The 27,608-nt window shown below is 45.8% G+C and overlaps 2 protein-coding genes across 2 annotated transcripts; both read left to right on the top strand.

Annotated features, from left to right (window-relative positions):
- Window positions 1–4: 4 nt before the first annotated feature.
- LOC307085734 (dual specificity protein phosphatase CDC14AB-like) lies at window positions 5–11,136 on the top strand (the record flags this gene model as incomplete). Its single annotated transcript, XM_079750596.1, has 13 exons — window positions 5–248; window positions 703–793; window positions 1,564–1,639; window positions 2,044–2,136; window positions 2,296–2,372; window positions 5,869–5,935; window positions 6,701–6,763; window positions 7,978–8,065; window positions 8,879–9,109; window positions 9,561–9,699; window positions 10,341–10,551; window positions 10,842–10,912; window positions 11,007–11,136. The coding sequence occupies exons 1-13, from the start codon at window positions 203–205 to the stop codon at window positions 11,134–11,136; spliced, it is 1,383 nt and encodes a 460-aa protein (XP_079606722.1). The 5' UTR covers window positions 5–202.
- A 10,954-nt stretch (window positions 11,137–22,090) lies between these two features.
- Window positions 22,091–23,716, top strand: LOC307085733 (tripartite motif-containing protein 16-like; the record flags this gene model as incomplete). The annotated part of the gene is made up of 2 exons (XM_079750595.1): window positions 22,091–23,286; window positions 23,416–23,716. The coding sequence occupies 2 exons, from the start codon at window positions 22,091–22,093 to the stop codon at window positions 23,714–23,716; spliced, it is 1,497 nt and encodes a 498-aa protein (XP_079606721.1).
- Window positions 23,717–27,608: the final 3,892 nt, after the last annotated feature.

The raw sequence follows: 27,608 nt of genomic DNA, 5'->3' as shown, positions 1-27,608 counted from the left end.
CGACGGGAACCTGCGCCTTCTAACGGACCTTCCATGGAGAGCTAAAGGGGTCCTCGGCCACGTGGTTCGGTGAAACTAAAAGTTTGAGCCACGGAATGAAGTCGAGATAACGTTTTGTTCGGAAGTCTGTTTGTCTGGGCTGGAAGCTGCTGACGGAATAAAACGAGTTTTAAACCGTTGGGTCGTGACGTAATTTGTCAGGATGGCGGAGGAGTACGAGCAGAGTGGCGCGTCTGAGTTGATCAGAGGTATTTCTGAATACACCTGCCCCCACACCTGCCCCACACCTGCCCCCAGACCTGCCCCCACACCTCCACACCTCCAGACCTCTACACCTCTTCACCTCTTCACTTCTACACCTCTACATCTGCCCACCTGCCTCTGCACCTGTCGTCCTGCATCTCACCCTTCATGCGGTTCACTAGCTGCTAGTCTAAACTTGTACAGACGTTAGTCTCATGTGACGTCCGTCTGTATCCTCTCCCTGTCCTAAAGGGACTTTCCGGTCAGACCGGCACATGATATTATCCACCGTTAGATTAGACGTCTTCTCTCTTTGTTTATCATGGGGGATGCTATGATTCTTCTATTGTCTGACGGCTGTCCTCATGTGTTTGGGTGTGCGTGTGTGTGCGTGTGTGTGCATGTGTGTGCGTGTGTGTGTGTGTGTGTTTGCGCTTGTGTGCGCGTTTGTCCACACAGACCGTCTGTACTTCGCTACTCTTCTTGTGAAACCCAAGAACACGAGTAGGACTCACTACTTCAGTACAGACGAAGAGTTTGTCTATGAAAGGTAAGAGACAGAACAGAGACAGGTCATTAAGGAGCAGGTAGGGCTTAGACAGTACAGAGGCAGGTCATTAAGGAGCAGGTAGGGGTTAGACAGTACAGAGGCAGGTCATTAAGGAGCAGGTAGGGGTTAGACAGTACAGAGGCAGGTCATTAAGGAGCAGATAGGGGTTAGACAGTACAGAGACAGGACATTAAGGAGCAGGTAGGGGTTAGACAGTACAGAGGCAGGTCATTAAGGAGCAGGTAGGGGTTAGACAGTACAGAGACAGTTCATTAAGGAGCAGGTAAGGGTTAGACAGTACAGAGGCAGGTCATTAAGGAACAGGTAGGGGTCAGAGGTCATCTTGCTCTAGGAGGCCTACAGGTAGACTGAGGACTTTGGGAATCTAACCCTGACCTTTCAGCGGGGCGTCAATCCCCTGACCACTAGCCTGTGTGTGTTGATGATTACTGCTCCTGGGCTGTACCATTAGAGACCGGTAGAGACCAGTAGAGACCAGTAGAGACCAGTCTTAACTCCTTAGATATCATTACATTAACTTCTAAGATATCATATATGGCAAAAGGTTTTAGCTTTTAATGCTCTAAGCTGCATTGACAGAATTAATACCAGTAAGAGTTGAATTACTTAGTAGTCATCATTTCATTGTGACTAGTATCACTTTCTTTCTTAGTAATGCAATTCTTCTCAAGTCCTTAATCATTCCTGGCTCATTGCATTGGGGTGTTAATATTATTATTGTCTGCCTGGTTTATTTGTTGACGTTTCAGTTTCTATGGCGACTTCGGTCCCCTGAACCTAGCCATGCTGTACAGGTACTGCTGCAAGCTAAAACAGAAGCTCAAGGTAGGAGATGGTTCATGGTAATGCTATCACAACTGCTAGCACTACGGCTACTGCACAGCAACTATTAAAGCCACAGCTGCTGCTGATGCTACAAATAAAGCTTCTGCTAAGCTCATGATAAATTACTGCTAATGCTTATGCTACTGCTACAGCTGAGCGGATTATACTGCTAGGTTACTTTTAACGCTGCAGCTACTGTTTAAACAAGTACTACTGCAAATGCTACTGCTAATGCTAAGCTGCTGCTAAGCTAACTCTACTGCTAAGATGCTGTTGCTGAACGATTTGTGTTTGAATTCTGATGTGATTGATGGGTCGATACTATAAATAATAACTCAGTGTAATGATAGGACTTCATAGCACACCCTAGTGTGATATATGATACTGACTGAGTGTGTCCCCAGTGCCACTCAACGGCAAAGAAGACCCTGGTCCACTACACGGGCTGTGAGCAGAGGAAGAGGGCCAACGCCGCCGTGCTGATCGGTGCCTACGCTGTAAGACCTCTGTCACTTCCTGTCTGTAGGACCTCACTTCCTGTCAATCCGACCTCATCGCTCTATAAAAAGACTTCCTGTCTGTGTGTGCTGACATTCTATAGTCTGACTTTCCGTCTGTGTGTTGACTTCTTGTGTGTGTACTGACTTCCTGTGCAGGTGATCTATCTGAAGAGGAGTCCAGAAGAGGTTTACAGAAGTCTGACATCCAACAGCCAACCCTACCTCCCCTTCAGGTAACACACCCTACCTCAGTAACACACCCTACCTCAGTAACACACCCTACCTCCCCTTCAGGTAACACACCTTACCTCAGTAACACACCCTACCTCCCCTTCAGGTAACACACCTTACCTCAGTAACACACCCTACCTCCCCTTCCGGTAACACACACTACCTCCCCTTCAGGTAATAATAATAATAATAATAATAGTAATAATAATAATAATAATAATAATAATAATAATAAGAGAAGAGAAAAACAGTGGGGTCATTCTAGTCCAAAGAATGCAACTGACTTAAAGGGAGTAAGCTTGGCTGTATAAATAAGTTTTCAGGTGAGATTTGAAAGTGATAATGGAACTGGAGTGTTGGATGTCATGAGGGTTCCAGAGGTGGGGGGCTGAGCGACTGAATGCTCTTGACCCCATGGTAACCAGGTGAGCAGGTTGGAGGGTGAGCTGGATGGAGGAAGACGATCTGAGAGAACGGGTGGGTGTCTTGATATGGAGGAGCTCGGTAAGATACTGAGGGGCAAGATTGTTGATGGCCTTGAATGAGAGAAGCAGGATCTTGTAAATGATGCGATATTTGATGGGGAGCCAATGGAGTTGATGCAGGACAGGTGTTATGTGACTGATGGAGGGGGTTTTAGTAATGATACGGGCTGCAGAGTTTTGTACCAGTTGTAATTTATGTATGGACTTAGCAGGTAAACCAAAGAGGAGAGAGTTGCAGTAGACCAAACGCGATGCGACCAGGGTGTGAACCAGAATTTCAGCACTGTTGGAGGAGAGAGATGGGCGCAGGCGAGAGATGTTATGTAGATGGAAGTAAGCTGACGGAGTGACATTATTGGTATGGGACTGAATTGATAGGGTGCTATCCAGGATGACACCCAGACTCTTGACCTGGGGAGAGGGGGAAACTGATGAATTGTCAATGGAGATGGAGAAGTCATTTATTTTAGAGAGGTGGATTTGGTGCCAATAAGGAGGATTTCAGTTTTATCACAGTTGAGTTCGAGAAAGTTTTGGGAGAACCAGGATCTGATTTCCTGGAGGCAATCGGAGAGGGAGGTGGGAGGGAGGGTTGTGGTGGGTTTGGTGGACAGGTAGAGCTGGGTATCATCTGCATAACAATGGAACTGAATATTATATTTATGGAAAAAATTGCCAAGAGGGAGGAGATAGATAATGAACAGGAGGGGTCCAAGGACAGAACCTTGGGGTACACCAGAGGAGAGGGGGGAAGAATGGGATCTAAATGTTTTGAGTTGGACAAACTGAGTACGTCCAGACAGATATGATTTAAACCAGTCCAGAGGTGTGTCAGATATTCCAAGAGAGGCTAATCGGTCGATGAGGATGGTGTGGGAAATGCTGTCAAAAGCTGCACTCAGGTCCAGGAGGATCAGGATGGTGAGTAGTCCAGCGTTGTGTTGGTGAGTAGTCCAAGAGCTGTTTTGGTGCTATGAAGTGGGCGAAAGCCTGATTGGAAAAGAGTATTGTGAGAGAGGTGATCATGAATCTGAGAGGCAATAGTTTTTTCCAGAATTTTTGAAAGGAGGGGGAGGTTGGAGATTGGGCGGAGATTGTTGAAGTTGCTGCGGTCAGCACCGGGTTTCTTGAGAATAGGGGTTATTGCAGCTGATTCGAGGGGTGACGGAACAGTACCAAAGATGAGAGGGATATGGATAATTGCAATTATAAGAGGGGTCAGGGATTGAATGCAACCTTTAACCAGTATTGTAGGGAGAGGATCAGGTTAGCAAGTGGATGGTTTAGATTTGCAGACAAGGTCAGAAATTTCAGCGGCAGAGGGGAGGTTAAAGTCAGAGAATGGACGGGAGAAAACTATTTGAAAGTCAGGGGAGGGTAGGATGGTTGAGGTCAGGGGGGCTATCTGCTGATGAATTTGGTCAATTTTAGTATTAAAAAATGTCATAATGGAATTACAGTGGAGTCAGTGGAGTGAAAATGGGGAGGGAGAGAGTCCGGTGGGCGTAGCGTTTTGTGAACCAGGGAGAATAGTGCTCGAGAGTTTCCAGTACCTAACCTGATTATTTCTGCATAATAGTTGGATTTTGCGTTGGTCAGAGAATCCTTATAGAAGAGGAAATGAACATTTCCTTGTGGATGGTAAGCCCAGTCTTCCTATAGAGGCGTTCCAGTTGGCGACCTCTGGCTTTCAGTTGGCGAAGGTCAAGAGTAAACCAAGGTACAGATTGTGCAAATGAAACAGTTCGTGATTTTAAAGGGACCAGGGTATCCAGAAGATTGTGAAGGCCACTGTTGTAGTGACTGAGCAGTTCATCAGGGGTGGATGTAAAGTGGATGCTTGGAAGATTAGAAATGCCAGTGTCCAGTGCTGTTGAATCAATGTCCTTGATATTACGAAAATGGATTGTACGGGGCAGTTTCGTTTAGAATAGTGTCACCTTTACATTAAATGAGATTAACATATGATCGGAGATGGGAAGATCAGATGCAGAATATTTAAAAGGAGTGACACCGGAGCAGCAGAGTAGATCCAGGATATGGCCTTACAGGTAACACACCCTACCTCCCCTTCAGGTAACACACCCTACCGCAGTAACACACGGCACCTGAGTAACACACCGCACCTCAGTAACACAACCTACCTCAGTAACACATACTACCTCAGTAACACACCGCACCTCAGTAACACACACTACCTCAGTAACACACCCTATCTCCCCTTCAGGTAACACACCCTACCACAGTAACACACGGCACCTGAGTAACACACCGCACCTCAGTAACACAACCTACCTCAGTAACACATACTACCTCAGTAACACACCGCACCTCAGTAACACACACTACCTCAGTAACACACACTACCTCAGTAACACACCCTACCTCCCCTTCAGGTAACACACCCTACCTCAGTAACACACACTACCTCAGTAACACACCCTACCTCCCCTTCAGGTAACACACCCTACCTCAGTAACACACACTACCTCAGTAACACACACTACCTCCCCTTCAGGTAACACCCACTATCTCAGTCACACACCCTGCCTCCGTAACTCACACTACCTCAGTAACACACCCTACCTCAGTAACACACACTGCCTCAGTAACACACCCTACCTCAGTAACACACACTACCTCAGTAACACACTCTACCTGAGTAACACACACTATCTCAGTAACACACTCTACCTGAGTAACACAAACTACTTCAGTAACACACCCTACTGAAGAAGTTTGTTCTAAATCGAGGTGCTAGTCCTTTTCTTCCAAGAGAGGGGGGGTGATACCTCGACTAGATGGCCCGCGACCTGTTGGTCTGAGGGGGGGTCATTAACTAAAAGTGGATAAACTCACACTCACACACACACACACACACACACACACACAAACGTGTGTGTGTATTTGTGTATGTGTGTGGTTGCGTTTGTGCACATTTATCTGTGTGTGTGGTTGTGTATATTTATATGTGTGTGTGTGTGTATCTGTGTGTGTGTGTGTGTGTGTCCAGGGATGCAGCGTTAGGAGAGCAGCGTTACAACTTGACCATTCTAGACTGTCTGAAAGGATACAGCAAGGTAAACACCTTCTAGAATACTGTGACCTCATCAAGGTAAACACCTTCTAGAATACTGCGACCTCATCAAGGTAAACACCCTCTAGAATACTGCGACCTAATCAAGGCAAACACCTTCTAGAATACTGCGACCTCATCAAGGTAAACACCCTCTAGAATACTGCGACCTCATCAAGGTAAACACCCTCTAGAATACTGCGACCTCATCAAGGTAAACACCTTATAGAATACTGCGACCTCATCAAGGTAAACACTCTCTAGAATACTGCGACCTCATCAAGGTAAACACCTTCTAGAATACTGCGACCTCATCAAGGTAAACACCTTCTAGAATCCTGCAACCTCATCAAGGTAAACACCTTCTAGAATACTGCAACCTCATCAAGGTAAACACCTTCTAGAATACTGTGACCTCATCAAGGTAAACACATCCAATATCTAAACTCATGTTATCGTATCCAATCATCATCATCTAATCTGGTATAATGTCATCCAATATAATCATATTTTATTCTAATCTAATCTTGTATAATCCAACCAGAGTAATATAATACAGTGTAATATAATACAGGGTAATATAATACATTGTAATATAATACAGTAATATTATACAGTATAATATAGTAATATAATACAGTAATGTATCACAGTATAATATAATACAGTAATATATTACAGTATAATATAATATTATACAGTATAATATACAGTTATATAATTAAGTATAATATAATTCAGTAATATAACCCAGTCTTCTCTGTTCCAGGCGCTGCAGTTCGGCTTCCTTGACTTTGACCACTTTGATGTGGAGGAATACGAACATTATGAGGTAACAGCACTCAGTTACCATGGTGACAGGATGATAAACTACACAATACCATGGTAACTGACTGATAAACTATACGTTACCATGGTGGCAGCATGATAAACTACATGATACCATGGTAACAGACTGATCAACTACACATTACCATGGTGACAGCATGATAAACTACATGATACCATGGTAACAGTCTGATAAACTACGTGTTACCATTGTGACAGCATGATAAACTACATGATACCATGGTAACAGTCTGATAAACTATACGTTGCCATGGTCACAGGCTGATAAACTACACGTTACCATGGTAAGAGGATGAGAAACTTCCCTTTACCATGGCAACAGCATGATAAACTACACGTTGCCATGGTCAAATGCTGATAAACGACACGTTACAATGGCGACAGCGCTGGTCCGACCTCCTGGTCTCTGATTTTGTTCTCTGGTGGTCCTGGTCTCTGGTGGTCCTGGTCTCTGGTGGTCCTGGTCCTGGTGGTCTCTGGTGGTCCTGGTCCCTGATGGTCCTGGTCGCTGATGGTCCTGGTCTCTGGTGGTCCTGGTCCCTGATGGTCCTGCTCTCTGGTGGTCTCTGGTGGTCCTGGTCTCTGGTGGTCTCTGGTGGTCCTGGTGGTCTCTGGTGGTCTCTGTTGGTCCTGGTTCCTGATGGTCCTGGTCCCTGATGGTCCTGGTCTCTGGTGGTCCTGGTCTCTGGTGGTCTCTGGTGGTCCTGGTCCCTGATGGTCCTGGTCTCTGGTGGTCCTGGTGGTCTCTGGTGGTCCTGGTCTCTGATGGTCCTGGTGGTCCTGGTCCCTGGTTGTCTCTGGTGGTCCTGGTCCCTGATGGTCCTGGTCTCTGGTGGTCTCTGGTGGTCCTGGTCTCTGGTGGTCTCTGGTGGTCCTGGTCCCTGATGGTCCTGGTCTCTGGTGGTCCTGGTCTCTGGTGGTCCTGGTCTCTGGTGGTCTCTGGTGGACCTGGTCCCTGATGGTCCTGGTCTCTGGTGGTCTCTGGTGGTCTCTGGTGGTCCTGGTCCCTGATGGTCCTGTTCTCTGGTGGTCCTGGTCTCTGGTGGTCTCTGGTGGTCCTGGTCCCTGATGGTCCTGGTCTCTGGTGGTCTCTGGTGGTCTCTGGTGGTCCTGGTCCCTGATGGTCCTGGTCTCTGGTGGTCTGGTGGTCTCTGGTGGTCCTGGTCCCTGATGGTCCTGGTCTGGTGGTCTGTGCAGCGTGTGGAGAACGGAGACCTGAACTGGATCCTCCCGGGGAAGATCTTGGCCTTCAGCGGACCGCACCCCCGCAGCAAGATAGAGAACGGTCAGCACACAGGCTACATCCTGTTAGCCTAGCTAGCTGAACAGTGTGTGTGTTTGTGTGTGTGCTAGGCGACCTGTTAGCCTATCTAGCTGAACGATGTGTGGGCTAGGCTAGTTGCTAACCTGCTAGCCTCGCTGACCTGTGTGTGTGCCAGGCTACCTGCTAACATGTTAGCCTAGCTGACCTGTGTGTGTGTGTGCTAGGCCACCTGTTAGCCTAGCTGACCTGTGTTTGTGTGTGTGCTAGGCTACCTGTTAGACTAGCTGACCTGTGTGTGTGTGTGCTAGGCCACCTGTTAGCCTAGCTGACCTGTGTGTGTGTGTGTGTGTGCTAGGCTACCTGTTAGCCTAGGTGAACTGTTTGTGTGCTAGGCTGCCTGTTAGCCTAGATGACCTGTGTGTGTGTACTAGGTTACCTGTTAGCCTAGCTGACCTGTGTGTGTGTGTGTGTGTGTGTGTGTGCTAGGCTACCTGTTAGCCTAGCTGACCTGTATGTGTGTGTCTGTGCTAGGCTACCTGTTAGCCTAGCTGACCTGTGTGTGTGCTAGGCTACCTGTTAGCCTAGCTGACCTGTGTGTGTGCTAGGCTACCTGTAAGCCTAGCAGACCTGTGTGTGTGTGCTATGCTACCTGTTAGCCTAGCTGACCTGTGTGTGTGCTAGGCTACCTGTTAGACTAGCTGACCTGTGTGTGTGTGTGTGTGTGTGATAGGCTACCTGTTAGCCTAGCTAACCTGTGTGTGTGTGTGTGCTAGGCTACCTTTTAGCCCAGCTGACCTCAGTGTGTGTGTGTGTGTGTGTATGTGTGTGTGCTAGGCTACCCGCTGCACGCCCCGGAGGCCTACCTGCAGTACTTCCGGCGGCACCATGTGACCGACGTGGTGCGCCTCAACAGGAAGCTCTACGATGGCCGGCGCTTCGAGGAGGCGGGGCTTCAGCACCACGAGCTCTACTTTCTGGATGGGACCACACCCTCTGACATCATCACCAGGCGCTTCCTGCACATCTGCGAGTCGGCGGAGGGAGCGGTCGCTGTGCACTGCAAGGGTGTGTGTGTGTGTGTGTGTGGTGTGTGTGTGTTTGAGTGAGTGACTGAGTGAGTGAGTGGGTGTGTGTGATTGTGTGAGTGTGAGTGATTATGTGTGTGTGTGTATATGTTATTCCAGTGATGATCATTTCAGTAAATATCCTAATAGCCTCACAAATCCAGATTGTGATTAGCCAGGGCCAGACCAATCACAATCTGATGGATGCTGCTGACGTGTCACGTGCTGCCTTGCTCTGATTGGCTGTAGGTTTATCCAGAGGCTGGTCGATAGCGCTCCATGGGGATGACCAATGAACAAGTTTGAGAATCTCTCAAAAGAGCCTAAAGTTTTAGAGCCATTGCTAGAGACCGCTTGAGAAACAGACTCGGGAGGCTTCAGTGAAACAAGGAGAACGTGTAGAAGTCAAATCTTGGAGGTCAACTCTCTCCTTTTCAATTGTCCAATTGCAGCGGGCCTGGGTCGTACGGGCACTCTGATTGGCTGCTACCTGATGAAGCACTACCACTTCACGGCGGGGGAAACCCTGGGCTGGATCCGGACCTGCAGGCCCGGCTCGGTGATCGGCCCGCAGCAGAGCTACCTGGAGGAGTTAATACAGAACATTTATACACACATATACATTATGATATATACACACACATATACATTATGATATATACACACACATATACATTATGATATATACACACACATACATTATAATATATATATACACACATATACATTATGATATATACACACATATAAACATTATGATGCATAAACCAACAAATACATACACACACATATACATTATGATATATACATTATGATATATATACACATATATACATTATGATATATACACACACATATACATTATGATATATATACACACATATATACATTATGATATATAAACCAACATATACATTATAATATGTACACACATGCATACATTATGATATATAAACTAAAATATACATTATTATATACAAACCAACATATACATTATAATATATACACACACATATACATTATGATATATATATATATATAAACTGGGCTAGATGGCCCCGACCTGTTGGTCTGAGGGGGGGGGTCATAAGGTCAACTAAAAGTGAGGTCAGAGACAGGATCTGTGGTGGGCTGTGAGTCAACAGGAGGAACATATTACCTTATGTTAATAATAATGTGTGTGTGTGTGTGTGTGCGCGTGTGTGCATGTCCGTGTGCGTGTGTGTGTACAGGAAGCAGAGCAGCATGTGGGTTCAGGGCGACGTCCATCACTCCAAGCAGAAGGCTCTCCAACAGCGACTCCATCGTCGACGGCAACTACAACTACAACCACAGAGCCCTGCCCCCTCTCCCTCCAGTCAGGAGGTTGTGTCCCGCCTCCTCTCCAGCATGGACGACCTTTCAGTCAAACCCAACTTCTGCAAGTCCTACTCCCTGGACGAGGTAAGGGGGCGGTGTCCTTCAGCACCTCCCTCAACCAATCAAATGGCCGAGTCCCAACAGGAAGTACCCCTCTTCCTTCAACGCCTGATACGTTTAAACACCAACACATGTGGTCCTGTGTGTGTGCATGTGTGTCTGTGCATGTGTGTGTGTGCATGTCTCTGCGTGTGCGTGTGTCGTGTCCGTCGACACGCACACGCATGCACGTCTGTGCATGTGCATGTGTGTGTGTGTCTTTGTGTGTGCGTATGCATGTGTGTGCATGTGCGTATGCATGTGCGTGTGTTTAGGATGAGTGCAGGGAGGCGGGTCAATCCCAGGGAGACAGACTGAGAGCACTGAAGAGCCAGCGCACAGCAAGGTACACCGTGTGTGCGTGTGCGTGTGCGTGCGCTTGTCCGTGCGTGTGCGTGGACCAGACCCTGGCTAAGGCGTGCTCTCCGTGTCCCCTGCAGGTCACTCTTCTCCCCCCCCGCCCACGGCTCCCTGCCGCCCCCCCCCAGGGCCTCCAGAGCCCCGCCCCTTTCCTCCCCCAACAGGCTGGTCCGAAGCCTCTCTGCCTCCTCCTCTCCTCTCAAGAGGTGAGCAACACCTTGAAACACCTGGAACTGCATTTCTCTCTCTCTCTCCCTCTCTCTCGCTCTCTGTCTCTCTCTGTCTCTCTCTCTCTCCCTCTCTATCTCTCTCTCTCTGTCTCTCTCTCTGTCTCTCTCTCTCTCTCTCTCTCTCTCTCTCTCTCTCTCTCTCTCTCATATTAGTCCATCAGATGGACTTGTTATTTTAGGCTTGATGAAAGCTGTTCTGAGAGCCACTAGTTCGGGGGTCACTAACAGGTGGACCGCGGTCCGGGTCCGGACCCAGACGCCGTCCTATACGGACCCGGACCTATAGTAAAAAATTAAGTATTTTAAATGTTGACGGGGCGCGACCAGCGCAGCGTTTCTAGACTTTACGGTACTGGTTTAGCGAATCAGGAAATCCACTGACCAATTGCATTTGAGTTAAGCCATCCCACGTGATGCTACTCAGCCAATTGAATCTGTGCATTCCCGGCGCAGGCTGCCCGTCTCATCATGCGAGAGATGAGAAGTGCGAGAATTACAGAGAAAAAAGTCAGGTAAGAGTGAATAATACAGCGGGAGAAGGCAGATAAGACAGCGGGAGAAGAGTGAGAAAGACAGCGGGAGAAGAAAGAGAAAGACAGCGGGAGAAGAGTAGGAGTAAGTAATACAGCGGGAGAAGAGTGAGAAAGACAGCGGGAGAAGAGTTAAAAAGACAGCGGGAGAAGAGTGAGAAAGACAGCGGGAGAAGAGTGAGAAATACAGCAGGAGAAGAGTGAGAAAGACAGCGGGAGAAGAGTGAGAAATACAGCAGGAGAAGAGGGAGAAAGGCAGCGGGAGAAGAGTGAGAAAGACAGCGGGAGAAGAGTGAGAAATACAGCAGGAGAAGAGTGAGAAAGACAGCGGGAGAAGAGTGAGAAATACAGCAGGAGAAGAGGGAGAAAGGCAGCGGGAGAAGAGTGAGAAAGACAGCGGGAGAAGAGTGAGAAATACAGCAGGAGAAGAGTGAGAAAGGCAGCGGTAGAAGAGTGAGAAAGACAGCGGGAGAAGAGTGAGAAAGACAGCAAGATAGACAGAGTGAGCCGGAGTCAGAAAAATAACTACACATGGCGCTCTCTAAGAAGAGAAAAGTGGACAGCGAAAACAGAGTTTTCAACCCAGAATGGACAGACTCATTCATGTTCATTCTTCCCACTGGATACACAAAACCAGTCTGTCTCATATGCTCAGAGACAGTGGCACTCATAAAAAGTGGCAACGTGAAACGCCACTATGAGACAAAGCACAAAGTTTTTCACCGGACATACCCACTCAAGTCTGAACTGCGGTCACAAAAAATAAGCAGTCTCAGAGCCCAATATGAACAATCCACCCGGATCCTGAACCATTTATTCACTGCCCAACAACGTGCTAATGAATGTTCCCTCAGAGTGACTTGGATTTTGGGTCAACACTAAAAGCCATTTACTGATGGAGGGGTTGTCAAGGAGTGCATGAGTGCAGTAGCTGAAACCTTACTTGAGGGGAAACAAAAAGAAGAGCTTTGTGACAAAATAAAGCAGATACCCATGTCAGCATCATCAGCCACAAAGAAAAGTGAAATGTTAACCCAGGATGTGCTAGCCCAGCTGGATGAAGCCATTCATAAGGTACCATGTGTAGGCTTAGCTGTAGATGAGTCCACTGATGTGTCTGACAATGCTCAGCTGTTAATTTATGTACGGTTCTTCAACCAAGAAAAGAAAGAGTTCTGTGAAGATGTGTTAGGTGTAACTCCCCTTAAGACCAGTACAAGAGGAGAGGACTTCTACCTGGCCATTAAGGAGATGTTAACAAAGCGAGGAATAGGGCCAAAACAAGTGGTTTCAATAACCACAGATGGAGCCCCTGCCATGATAGGGAGAGAGAAAGGAGCTGTGGCAAGAATGAAAGAGGACAATCCTGAGCTCATCTCTTACCACTGTATAATACACCAATCTGTCCTGTGCTCCAACCTGTCAGATGAGCATGCTGAAGTGATGAACACAATGATGAAGATGATAAATTTTCTCAGGGCATCCTCTTCCTATCAGCATCGTATGCTCAGGGAATTCCTCAGAGAAGTTGATGCAAACGCTGATGATCTGTTGCTGCACAACAACGTGAGATGGCTTAGCAAAGGCAGGGTGTTAGAGCGCTTTTGGTCCATCAGAAGGGAAGTAGCAGCTTTCTTGGAAGAGCTCAGAAGTCAGAAGGCAACAGAGTTTTCTCTCTTTTTAAAAGATCAGAAAAGGATGGATAATGTGGCCTTTTTGGTTGATATCACTTCACACCTTAATGAACTTAATTTGAAGCTACAGGGCAAGGACAATACAATTTGTGAACTGATGACAGCTGTCCGCTCCTTTCAGAGGAAACTAGAGGTGTTCAAGGAAGACCTGCAGGGAGACTGGAGACTGTGCACACTTCCCAGCAGTGCAGGAACAGGTTCAGGGACAAAGAGATGTGTCTTCTTTTGGTGACTTTGTCGATAAGCTGATAAGCTAGAGCTCAGTTCTCTCACTGAACAACAGAAAGTGGGGGGCGGGGGGTGCATAAAAGAGGGAAAGAAAGAGAAGCTAAAACTGTTCAATTGTGTTGAGATATCTGTTTTTGAAATTGGTTGAGACTGTTAAAAAGTTCAAAAAGAAAAAGGGGAAACTCAAGCTGCTGCTATACTTTATTTAATTTTTAAAAAATAAATTAATGAAAAAAAATAAATAAATAAATAAATAAATTATATTTTATCTTTATTTTAAGATTATTATTATATTTATGTTCACCATTTTGATTTTAAATGCAGCCCTTCTTTTACTTCAAGAGATAAGTTTCAGTTGAGTCAGTTGAACCTCCTTAAATAATACATATCTTCAGTATTATCTGTATAATTGTTTAAAAGTGACAATAAATATTGTCGAAATGTTTTTGAATTGTTCTTCCTATATTGATCTGTCAGTTGTTGATTACATGCAGACGTTGATACAACTACTAGGCTACTTCAATATATATCACACTGAATCATAACGCAAGTTAGACATAATGATCCGGACCTTTGCTTGAGGACATTTTCTCTAACTGGACCTATTTGAATTTTAGTTGAATACCCCTGCACTAGTTGGTCTACCAGTGATAGCGTCATCACTGGTGATATATAACATTTATGGATGACACAGCATGGTGCTAGACACATAACGTAATGTAAAAAAAAAACATGTTCGTTATAGTGCGTACTGATAGCAAATGTTTAGTAAGAGTGAGCTTTTAAAATAATCCCCCTCTCTCTCTCTCTCTCTCTCTCTCTCAGCCTGTTCACCTAGCCTCCCACTGTGATCCACTGTCGTCGTGGCGACGGCACCCTGATCCACCTCACCTGCCCTGCAGGTGTCTGCCCAAGATGTGGGAGGAGTCTGCAGTGGCCACACCCCTTCCACTCCTAAACTGCAGCTGCACTTTATTTACTGTTGCTATGCCGATGTTTTAAGCACCAAAAGTTTGCACCCCCATTGCACCCAACACCGCAGTGTTTACCTACTCATACTCACTGTCTCGTACTGACTAACTAATACCATCAAAGACCTATATTTATCACTATATGTTCTCTAATTATAAATATCTGTTATATATATATAGTCAGGGTGCGATTTGTCGAAACAACAGAGGGGGGGATGTTATTTCTTTGTTTCTTTATCGTTCAAAAATAAGCAATCAACAGGCCTAATTCTTTTTTTAAGTTAATGGTAGGCCCTTTTAGCCTACCTTTCGAACAGTTGAACATTCATCTTAAATGCAAACTAAAAAGACAAAAAAAAACAGATGTCCTTCCATCCCCCCCAACAAATCACACCCTGTATATAGTGGAAAACTACCATCAAAGACCTATAATTATCCGTCTGTTATACGTATTGATCATAGTGGTAAACTACCATAGACCTATACTCATCACTATCTTTTACCTGTTGTCATGTATTGAACATCCATGGCAATAGCGGTCGGCGCTAGCAGCCGATGTTAGCTTGCACTGCGAGTCCAGCTCGGTTTCTTCACCTATATCACATACCGTGAGCGGTGGTATCGCTACCGTTTGGTTTCCGTTCAGCTCTCCCTCCCAAGGTGTCCAACTTTGAGCGATAGAAACAACCTCAGCTCCTGCTTACCAGAATCTCGTAAACTATTTCAAACACAGAGTCTAACTCCATCATAGTGGACACCTCTGAACACGAGGATTTCTTCACATTAACATTCAGAGCGTTTAACAGACACTTTTATCCAAAGAGACTTAAAATAAACCATTTGTCAGAAGAAGGACAAACAACAATATATCGCTGTCGGTACAGTAAGGATGTTCATAGAACCAAGTGCCAAGCTCTAAAAATCACTAGGTTAACCCATATCCACAATGCTAAGTTCTAAAGATATCTAGGATAAGATGCTACACAATGCTAAGTACTAAAGATAGCTAGGATAAGGTCTCGGTGGAAGGTCGGAGCTCATCCTCTCATGAGGTCTGTGTTGTGTTTCATATACGACAAGGCTCATTACACACTCGTACACAAAGACGGTACTAAAGAACACACGCCCCTTCTTTCCTACAACTCCCACAATTCATTGCCTCTGATGCGTTCTTTATAGAGCCTTCTGTCCGTCCGACTCTAGATCCTCTGAGCTCTCACACTGTCCCTCTAAGGCAGGAGGGACCGACACAGCTAGGCTCTACGCTAAAGCTAACACTAGGGGAGGGTTAAAATATAGACACGGCGATATATGTTAGCCCTTCTTCGAGTGACACGATTATCGATACACTGGCGCCAAATATCAATATAATATATTTTTAATTATTTTCATAATTTTTTACAAAGACGAGTAACTGAAAAACTCAGTTTGGAATGTGAATAAAGACAAGTCCAGCACTTAACCTTTTAACGGTCATTTAGTATTCATAGTTAGGCAAACATCGGGATGCATCATTGTAGGATTCACAATATATTTATTATCGCTGTAGGTCGATATTATTGGTATCGTGGGCCATGTGTCGGGAATCGTATCAGGAGGTAACATGTGGTTTCCCCCACCACCATCCCCCCTTCTCTCACTCCACCAATGCTAATAGCTTTTACTCTGCATAGAACAGAAGTGAGGTGGTCCAGTGAGGTACGGGTGAGCTGAGGGGAACCCACACTGGGTCTCCTGTTCCCATGGAAACGCAATCCAAGCCTGGCTCTCCCCATCTCCGTGTTGAAGGGAAATACTTTTAAACTTGCTTGAGAGATACGTATTATATTGGAATAAAGAATATGGTTTTCTCTAATCAACAAGCTTTGCGAAGGCGTTATTATTACACAATGGATGTGTTGTGTTTTTTGTCATTACTTTATTATTGTACTACAAGCTAGTTGTGTTATGCTTATTGTGTTTGTAATGACATAATTTGACCACAGGGTGAATGATCATATATGCACGACACAGAGTTTAACCGAACCACAACATCAATATATGTACATAACAGTACACAAATATGACAACAAAGGATTAGTGTGATGAGGAACCATCAGTACAACTGGCAGGAGAACGGGAGGGGGGGAGTTATCTAAGCAATGCATTGTGAAATTACGCTAGGCTAATTCAGCTACAATGCCTCCAAGTTTAAGCTGCTCTACACATTGGTGGTGGCGAGTGAGGTCCCCCCCTTCAGTGTAAAGTTTCTGAGTGAGAGAATAGCGCTATATAATAATATATCAAATTTATATAGCGCTTTTCCCAGTGCTCAAAGAAGCTTCACAATCGCTTCATAAGCTAAATCATAAGAAACAAAAAAAAAGCTAAACAAAACAAACGTAAACAAAACAAAAGTTTAAAGGTTAAAAGCAAGGGTGAAAAGGTGTGTTTTAAGGGCCGTTTTGAAAGATGAAAGAATGTTGGCATTGTAGATGTCATTGGGGAGGGCATTCCAGAGGGTGGGGGCGGCTGCAGCAAAGGCTCTGTCTCCCCAGGACCGGAGGTTGGTCCTGATGGGGTGCAGGAGGTTGGCATCGGAGGACCTGAGACAACGGGTAGGGACATGGCGGTGGAGAAGGTAGGGGGGCGCCAGGTTGTTGAGGGCTTTGAAGGTGATGAGTAGTATTTTGAAATCAATCCGGTATTTAAGGGGAAGCCAGTGGGGGTCTTGGAGGACAGGGGTGATGTGGTCTGAGCAGCAGTGGAAGTGAGCATACGGGCTGCAGAGTTTTGAACATACTGCAGTTTATTAAGTAAGTGTTTTGATGAGCCGTATAGGATGGAGTTACAGTAATCAAGGCGGGATGAAATGAATGCGTGGATGTTACGCCCACATTGGCCTTTCAGTTGTCATTGTGTGTGTGCTACTCGTTTTGTCTGCCTTTGCTCTCATAGGCCTGGTCCCGCATGTTCCAGGATGGGGGTGTGCCCGCGTACGGGCCGTGTCCCTGTGAACCGGATAAAAGTGGGCCTGGCCTCCGAGAGACGCGGCGGGAGATTTGATTTGTGTTTTGCTCTGATTGTCAAGACCAGTTTTGATTCATGCTTTTCACGCAATTAAAACAAAAAACGTGGATTGTCGCCCTGTCTCCTGCCCCGTTTCTTTGTTACGTCTGAGCCGCTTAACAGTGGACCAGAGTTTCGACAGCTGAGAGTGATAGGGAAGTACGGAGACGAGTGATATTCTTGAGGTGGAAGAAGGCTGTTTTTGCAATCTGGTTTACATTGGGGAGGAATGAGAGGGTGGGGTCAAGAATGATACCTAAGTTGCGGATGTGAGTGGAGGGGGTAACATGGGAACCATCAATATTATGTGAGAAGTCCTGGGTGGAGCGGGTGAGGGAGTTTGGGCCAATGATGAGGATTTCTGATTTATTGCAATTTAGTTTGAGGGACTTGTGTTGCATCCAAGTTTTGACATCAGTGAGGCAGACCACTGTTACTTGAATGTTGTTCTGCACTCAAACCGAAGCTGCGCACTTTGTCGATGTCCCACAGGGCATTCAACCTTGAGCATTGTATTCAAAACACATAGCGGTGTTAAATGGGGAAAGACATTTCTCTATCTTCAGTTATTATTAGGGGTCAGAGCAGCGAAGCTGCTTGGTCCCTTATTGTTTCTATAACGTTTTTCTTTTCCCTCAAATTCTGTAAAAGTCATACTGCAACCTAGCCTGGCTCCGCCCGCCTAAGTACTTCCATTCAATTAGAATTTCCCTTCAGTACTAGGTCTCGGTCTGCGGTATGTTAGTGGGTTTTCTCCGTCTAAATTTTCTGCGTCCAATCAGCGAACAGAGGGAGTGGCTGAGATCAATGACGTTAAAGTCAGCTCTCGTTGACAGACATCTTCACGCACAGTGTTTAGTTTGTTTACAGCCTGCGCGCAACGTGATTCCCGGCCAAACGTTAGCGATTGGTTATGGCAGATCTAGAGTGGCACTGGGCGGATCCAATAGTTTTAAACTTCAACAGACATCTGCCTTCAAGTGAGTTAACGTTTGTCAATTGAGTAGGTCCAGACTCTCTGTACAAATGAAATGAAGTACGAGAGTCTGTTAGGACCAGGCTAACTGCAGCCTATACCATAAGTTGAAAACTCTTCAAATTTTCAGGTATGGTTACCAATGACTCCCACTACCCATAAACCCAAATTTGTGGTACTGCACCCAAAGGTGGCGCTATTGTAAAAAATCATGAATTAGGCTTATTTCTGCTCACCAGATTGACCTGGACTCAAAATTCTTTCATAATATGAATCTCTAGAATCAGATGCATCTATAAAACCAAGCCTCACAAAAATCTAACAGAATTTGTTTTTTTTAGTTCCATTTGAGAAATATTGGCCAATAAAGTTGGAGCAGTTAGCCCATTTTTCTTATATGACCATTTTGTTATCGTATAAAAAAACATCTGACTATTATTAGGTGGATACCAATACCCCCCCACTACCCATAAACCCAAATTCTGGTGGCGCTATTTAAAACAATTATGAACTAGCCTTATTTCTCCTGACTAGATCGACCTGGACTCAAAGTTCTTTCATCATATTAATCTCTAAAATCAGATGCATCTTTTTTTTCTGGTCTTCTGCTCTAAAAATGTTTACTTTTCCCAAAATTTCATAATAAAGCCAAACATCCACAGTCTCAACCCATTTTGCCTGTATGACCATTTTGTTATTGTATAACTACCATACGGCTATCATTAGGTGGATACCATTAACAGTGCAAATTGTCAGCTCTGTACTATTTTAAGATAGCCCTTAATTCTCTTGTGAAATGTGTGCTTGGAGTTTTCTTGATGTTGTGTGCTTATCAATCAACATTTTCACCATCTTAATGAGGCTTTACACTGTTCAGGAATGTCAGCGGCTCAACGGGATAATGCCGTGTACTGGTGATCCTTAGGTTCACAGTTCGAATCCTGTTTAGAGCATTATGAACATTATGAACAAGACATTCTGTCATTGCCACCCATTTAAGAAACACAACAATGAACAGCACCTGAAATTCATCAAGCAATCAACATTCCAGCTCATTAGTTTTCAAGAATCGGACTGCCAAGACATAGTATGGCATTAAGGGGAACTTCTTCGTTAACCATTTTTTCTTCATAATTAATCCTGTCAAATTTATATTTGTTCCGCTAGTGTTCTTGACTACAAATGTTTAATTTCAAAGATTTTTCAGGCATATGCTTTGAACAAAGCCCTTAATTCACCTAAGAAATGTGTGCTTGGAGTTTTCTGGATGTTTTTGTGTGCTTATCAATAGACATTTTGACCATGTGAATGAGGCTGCAGTTCAGGTTTATAAGTGAAACATCTTTCCTTAAATATGACAATTATATTTATAAATCTTCCATTAGTGTGTTCTTGACTTTAAATTTTGCTCGGACCCCGTTAATCACCGCTTGCGGTGATATTTATAATTAAGTTTAAATGCTGTTGTGGAATTGATGTTAGGTTCATGATGGTTCTTCCTAATGGCAAGCTTCCATACTGGAGGAAAATAATCGTAATGGTGGGATTTTAGTTCCGTTTTATATTACAAAAAATTCCATGGGTCTTGCATGGCAGAGTGGTCTCAGTTGAGGGGCCAGGAGGAGAGACCTTGCCTGGAGGAAGCCCTGGGCCCCCGTCTGGAGCCAGGCCCAGACAGAGGGCTCGTCGGCGAGTGCCTGGTGGCCGGGTTTGCCACGGAGCCCGGCCGGGCACGACCCCAAGAGTCGACATGGCACCCCCCCCCTCTCCATCCTGTGGGCCAACCACCTGCAGGTAGACCCGCTGGGGTCGGGTACGCTGCCCCATGGGTGGCAGTGAAGGTCAGGGGTCTCGATAGACCAGATCCGGTGGGGACAGGAACCAGAGCATGTGAGGGAGGTGGAGCGCTTCTAATTAGATCTGGTGGGGCTCTACGCACAGTCTCAACTCTGGAACCATACTCCTGGATAGGGGTGTGACTATTGTTCTCCGGAGTTGCCCAGGGAGTCGGGTGCCGGGCGGATGTGGGGGTACTCATAAATCCCCGGCTGAGCGCTGTGGTGTTGGAGTTTAAACCGGTGGACGAGGGGGTCATTCCCTACGCCTTAGTTGTGGGGAAAACTCTGACTGTTGTTTGAGTCTGGGAACGTGCCAAAGGAGTGGCAAACCAGGGTGGTGGTTTCCCTGTTCAAAAAGGGGGAACAGAGAGTGTGTGCCAATTACAATTGCCCTGGTAAAGTCTACTCCAAGGTACTGGAAAGGAGGGTTCGGCCCCGGACGTGGAACCATGGCCCAGATTATCACTCTGGGAGATCTAATCTCTGTTCTCCCAAAGCGAGAGCTGTGTCTACGTTCTTGGCAGCAAGTCAGTTTTGTTCCCGGAGGGTGTTGGCTTCCGCCAGGGCTGCGCTTGTCACCAATCCTGTTTGTTATAATCATGGACAGAATATCAGCATAGTCATGGTAGGGAGGGGTTGCGGTTTGGTGGTCTGAGGATCTCATCACTGCTTTTTGCAGATGATGTGGTCCTGATGGCATTATCAGCCTGTGACCTTCAGCATTTACTTGATCGGCTCTCAGCCAATATGAAGTGGCTGGGATGAAGATCAGCACCACTGAATCCAGTGGTTTGCTTACTCCGGGTGGGGAATGAGTCCTTAGCTGAAGTGAAGGAGTTCAAGTACCTTTGGGCCTTGTTCGTGAGTGAGGGGACGAAGGAGCGTGAGATTGGCCAGAGAAGCAGCGGAGGCAGTGTTGTAGTAGTTTACCACACCATGTGACGAAAAGAGGGCTGAGCCGCTAGGTAAAGCTCTCGATCTACTGGTCAATCTTCGTTCCTATCCTCACCTATAGTCATGAGGGATGGGTGATGACTGAAAGGACGGGATTGTGGGTATAAGTGGAAAAAATTGGTTTTCTCAGGAGAGTGGCTGACGTCTCCCTTAGAACTCTGAGTAGAGACGCTGCTCCTCTGCATAGAAAGTCAGTTGAGGTGATTCGGGCATCTGGTAACGATGCCCACTAGGGAGGTGTTCCAGGCACGTCCAGTGGGGAGCTGATCTCGGGGACCCAGGACTAGGTGGAGAGATTATATCTCAACACTTGCCTGGGAACACCCCGCGATTCCCCGTCAGAGCTGACCAATGTGGCCTGGGAAAGGGAAGTCCGGGCACCCTGGTAGAGCTGCTGCCCCTAAACCCGACCAGGTATAAGCGGATGCGAGAAGAGTGATGAGTGTCTGATATTATTCTACATCTAATTAAAATATAAGATATTATATATCATCCTATAACGAAATGCACAGATGACAGGAGCATTCTTTGGACCACAGTATAATCTAATTCTTTGCTCTTCAACAATAGCTCTGGGTTGGGTTAACCAGCTGGTAGCTGGGTGTGATATGGCGTGTGAAGTCGATGAGCTGGATTTATAGGGGAGTCAAAACACGCCAGTCAACAGTCAGACTTTAGCTGCTGTTGGAAGCGAAATGGCGCAGCAAAACTCTCCGCTGGACCGGGACAGATACTGCTGTTCAATCTGTCTGGATCTGCTGTGTAATCCAGGGACTCTCGCTTGTGGCCACAGCTTCTGTTTGGACTGTATCACAAAAAACTGGGACAATCAGGCTGTGAGGGGGGTCTACAGCTGTCCCCAGTGCAGACAGACCTTCGAAAGAAGACCAGCTCTGGTAAAGAACACTATTCTAGCCGATGTCATGGAGGATCTCAAGAGAACACAACTGCGAGACGCTTCCCCTGACCACCATTATGCTGGACCTGAAGACGTCGGCTGTGATGTCTGTAAGGGGAGGAAGATGAAGGCCATCAAGACCTGCCTGGTGTGTCAGGTTTGTTACTGTGAGGATCACCTCCAGAGTCACTATGAAGTACCAGGGTTGAAGAGACACACGCTGGTGGAACCAGCAGCCGACCTTCAGGACAACATTTGCCCCCGTCACAACAAGCTCATGAAGATTTTCTGCCGTCAGGATCGACAAACTATCTGTCATTTGTGTTCCCTTGATGAACACAGAAGACACAACACAGTTTCAGCCGATGCCGAGAGAAATGAACGTCAAAAGGAGCTCAGCGGATATCAGAGAGCTACAAAGGCAAGAGTCAAGGAAGTTGAACAAGAACTTGAGGCTCTTCCACTGGAGATGGACTCCATCATCCGGTCTGCTGATGAAGCAGTGAAACGTGCTGATGACATCTTTGCTGACTTTATCCGTTGCGTTGAGAAACGATGGTCTGAGGTCACAGAAGAGACCAGGACCGAGCAGGAAGCTGGACTGAAGTGGGTCCAGGACCTGAGGAAGAGCCTGGAGCAGGAGCTGGTCCAGATGAAGAGGAGTGGAGATGACCTGGATCGTCTCTCCCAGACACAGAGTCACGCCACCTTTCTACAGAAATACCCCTGGAACTATTCTATCAGGAGGTCCACAGGCCAACCCACCAGAGACATCCGTACAACACAGCACATCAACAACTGGGCTGTGGCTGTAGCCAAGATGAAGGATAATCTGGCGCTATTTCTCAAAGACAACAGCGCCCACCTTTCACTAGCAGAGGCTCCGGTTGAAGTCTTACCCCCAGAGCAGCCGCACACCAGAGCACAATTCTTAACATATTCATGTGAAATGAGCATCGACAACTCGCACAACTCGCCTGCTTCTGACTCAGAGTAACAGAGTAGTTTTAAAACAAGTCGGGACAGCAGGGTGGTGTCGGAGTAAAGAGAGCCTGACTGGCGACATTACTGGGAGGTGAAGTAAACAGAGTTCGTTACCTTCGCCGTGGGATACAAGGACAGCTCATGGGATCATCAAGGGTTTGGAAAAGACAGCCAATCTTGGGCTTTGATCAATCGGCCGAATTCTATTCAATTTCAATATAACACATTCACCATTCATATCCCAGGCCCTTGTTCCTCCAGAGTGGGGGTGTTCCTGGACTACAGGGCCGGTACTCTCAGTTTCTACAGCCTCTCTGACACCATGACTCTGCTCCACAAGGTCAAGACCACATTCACACAGCCCCTCTATGCTGAACTTCGGCTGGTAGGGCTAAAAACTGGAGGCACTGCTGAGTTCTGCTATTCTCTGCAGCTATAGGTTAACACGTGATGCAGTGTTATAAACACAGTGTTACCCTCTATAGCTTTAGGTTAACCCATGATACAGTGCCAGAGCATTAAAAATATAGTATAACTATTTTTTGGGTAATCAGGTCAGAGAGTCAACAATTGTGACTATTGAATCATTCATATACGGGTTTTCTTAGTTCAGTAGTCAGTTAATGAATACAGACAGGACGGTACATTATTAAATGTGTATTTTCTTTAAGTCTGTGGGATGATAAAGTCCTTGGTGCAGGTTGGAGTGTCTTTAGGTAACTCATGAATGAGTCTCTGCTACGAGTTGTGTACCTCACTGCTGGTCCCTTGAGCATAGGGCCGGTAAATCAATGGATTCCTCCTGTGTCTTACGATGGCTTCAGGATGAATACAGCTGCCATCATTCAGGCCTTTTAAATATGATAATTATCAAAATGGGAGGTTTATCAGTTATGTTGTCAGGTTTGGGTGTCGAGGTTACCGTGAAAGAATGCTGCCTTAGCTTGGATCCTAATTAATACTACATTCAATGTAAATATTTAAAAATGGAAATATTTCAAAATGTTATTACAAAATCATATCAAATGAGCCATCATTGTTTATTTGGTTGGATGAAGATATATATATTTTTTTGCATCTGATAAGTTTATAGGCCTATGTGTTAATAATACCACTAAAGATTAAAACCTCAAAATCAATAATTGTATGTTCTTAAATTCATTTCATTATTTTAAATGATGCTACTATACAGTTTGTGACCTTTCATATCAGTTAACACCAATAGGAAGCGTCGCGTTGCAGCACCGTTTTGACTATGTATGAAAACAGCAGATCAACAAACATAGTCGGTATAGGTTATACCAGTTGTTCTTTGACTACATATATTGCCCTGATGCCCATGATCCTCTGTTTGGTAAATCCCGGCTTGATAAAAGGTCCTGTACAAATTGAGATTGTTGATGCAGTAGATGAATATTTCCACAATGCAAAAATAATGAGCAATGACAATAAAAAATGTAAATAAAGTGACTAAACCGTAAATAAAGTGCCCGACAGTACTGAGTTTGTTGATCTGCTTCTTTCAAAACATATCACAACGGTGCTGCAGCGCGCCGCTTCCTATTGGTGCTAGGGGCGGCTTATGACGCCCGTGAAATGCGCACCGCTGCGCTTCGGCGCTGGTGTGTGGCCGGCTTTAGTGTTACCATGATTAAATCCAAACTGGTACTGCCTCCTTTAGCGGCGGCTTACTTCCAGACCTCCGTCACGTCAAACACTCCTAGATAAACGCATATGACTAACTAATACACATACTTACATGCATTTCATATTCAAACTACACACACACACACACATCAGCTCCGCCCTGTGAAGGCTTCTGGGAGGAGCTCTCTCTCTAGCGCTGGTCTCCAAGCCACCTGGACCTGTAGACGCTAAAGCCGGCCACACACCGGTGTCGAAGCGCCGCGGTGCGCATTTCACGCGTGTCAAATGCCGCCCCTAGCATCAATAGGAAGCGTCGCGCTGCAGCACCGTTGTGATTATGTTTTGAAAACAGCAGATCAACAAACATAGTCGGTATAGGCTACCATAACGTTATACCAGTTGTTTTATGACTAAATATATGGCCCTGATCCTCTGTTTGTGCTTACAATGATAGTCACATGTATTCATAGTTACTTTATGTACTGTCGCGCACTTTGTTTACGGTTTAGTCACTTTACACACTTTTCCTTACTGTCATTGCTCATTCTTTTTGCATTGCGGAGTTCATCTAGTGCATCAACAATCTCTATATTGTGGCGACCTTGGGCGTGGTCGCCGTGTTCAGGGTGCCGCAAGGGATCCTGGGGGGGGGGGGGGGGGGGGGGGGGTTGGGACGATCGCAAGTTGGACCTCTGGCGCCCTCCTAGGTCCGTTGCGGCAGAGACATTGTGTGAGGTTTGTTTATCGCTATTTGGCGGGTTAGCATTGCTGTTACTGAGTTGTTGTTCCCGACACCGTCACCGAGACATTAATGTTGATTATTTAGGTTGATTGTGTTTTGGTGTGTCATATGTGTGTGTGTTCATTAAAGGCAACTCTCGTAGTCGTGCGTTGAAAGGGGCGCGAGCGTTGCATAACCGCTTAACCTGGGCTCCCGTCTCGTCCTTCCCGCGCTGCTCGCCACAATATGTACAGGACCTTGTATCAAGCAGGGATGTACCAAACAGCTTTAAAAGTGCGCTTTTTCAGGGGCGGCGACGCTAGGGGATAGAACAGTGGCGTGAAGGATGGTGGGGCGGCGCACCACCGAGCGCTGGCGCGCGTCTAGCCGCTGCCGGTGTGGGCTAGTACGTCCAAATAATCCGCCGCTACATGGGGCCGTACCAGTTATAATTTAGTCATGGTAACACAAAGGACTACGTAGCATCTTATTCATAACACATTACTGGTGTTAAATGGGGAAAGACATTTATCTTCAATTATTATTATTACTAGAGTTTACGTTACACGCTCAACCTCTAGTGGATCTGGAGTATGATTCCGAATCCATTGGTTGTCATATACAATGTAATCTATAGCAACTCCTCTTAGTGTACCCAAAAATGAAGTGTGAGATAAAAGCACAAAATAAATAAGTAGACCCAACCACACAGTGAAGTGAACTGGTTCAGTGGATGTCCAGGATGGAAGGGAGTGGGACACTGATGATCAGTCCAGCAGCCTTCACTGTGTCATAATGGCTTATGGTGTGCACTTAAAGCAGTACTGTATACACAATGTTGTCTGTCAGGCCGTCCTCATGGTCCCCAAAAAACACCCTCACACCTCTGGAACACTTGCCTCTGCTTAAGGCAGTGTAGAGCTGGCTATGTGTGAACACACTTTGGGGAAGGAACACTCCAACTCCATAATCTTTTGATCATTTTTCGATAATTTTTGACCCAATATGTGATAAAAATTGTAATTAAACCCATAGCTATAATGTGGAATTCCCAGTCGATAATGTTACAAATTGCTGAGTGCATTATATAATAACATCCTGGATATAATGTTACAACGTATAACATTTTGGTTCACCTATTACGTTATGAAGCAAGCAAAATATTTTTCTCCTTACGTTATGAAGCAAGCATAATATCTTTCTCCTAATAGTGTGAGCATTTGATTACATTATAAAATGAGTCAATATATTTGTTACAGGGGTAATTGTTCAATGGAAAGTGTAGTATAATATGCATGCAAATCAATTATTCAATAGCTTTTACTGTTATTCAGGGCTCAAAGTGAATTGACACTTTTAAAATTCACGGCAACTACTATTGGTTACTTTAGTTGAAAATAATCATAACAAACAGCTACTTCTGAAAGTGGAAATTGTGTCCATTTACAGAAGCACCTCAGTGTAATAAACTAAGTCTAACAACAGCTAAGGCAGCAACCTACCTAACTGTAGTGAAAAAAGCACAGGCTTGTGTGGGGGAGGGGGAGAGGGAGAAGGGGGGGTGTGAGGGCAAGATGGCAGATTGTACATTGGCAACATGATGTGAGAGTTTATTTTTTTCCTAATGTTCTGCGTGTAGGCTATGTGTGACTGTAGGCTACTGCTGCCTGTCTTGGCCAGGACACTTGAAAAGGAGATTTTTTCACTCAATGAGGTATTTGTGTTACCGTTGGGCCTCAGTAACACAAGCCACCACGGCCCAACGGAAACACAAACCACCGCGGCCCAACGGTAACACAAACCACCGCGGCCCAACGGTAACACAAACCACCGCGGCCCAACGGTAACACAAACCACCACGGCCCAACGGTAACACGAACCACCGCGGCCCAACGGTAACACAAACCACCGCGGCCCGACGGTAATTCAAACCACCGCGGCCCAACGGTAACAAAAACCACCA

The sequence above is a fragment of the Pollachius pollachius genome (assembly GCF_949987615.1).
Source record: "Pollachius pollachius genome assembly, chromosome: 14".
Classification (NCBI taxonomy): Eukaryota; Metazoa; Chordata; class Actinopteri; order Gadiformes; family Gadidae; genus Pollachius; species Pollachius pollachius.
Note: the sequence above shows the minus strand (reverse complement) of the source record. Positions and strands in the feature narration are given on the sequence as shown.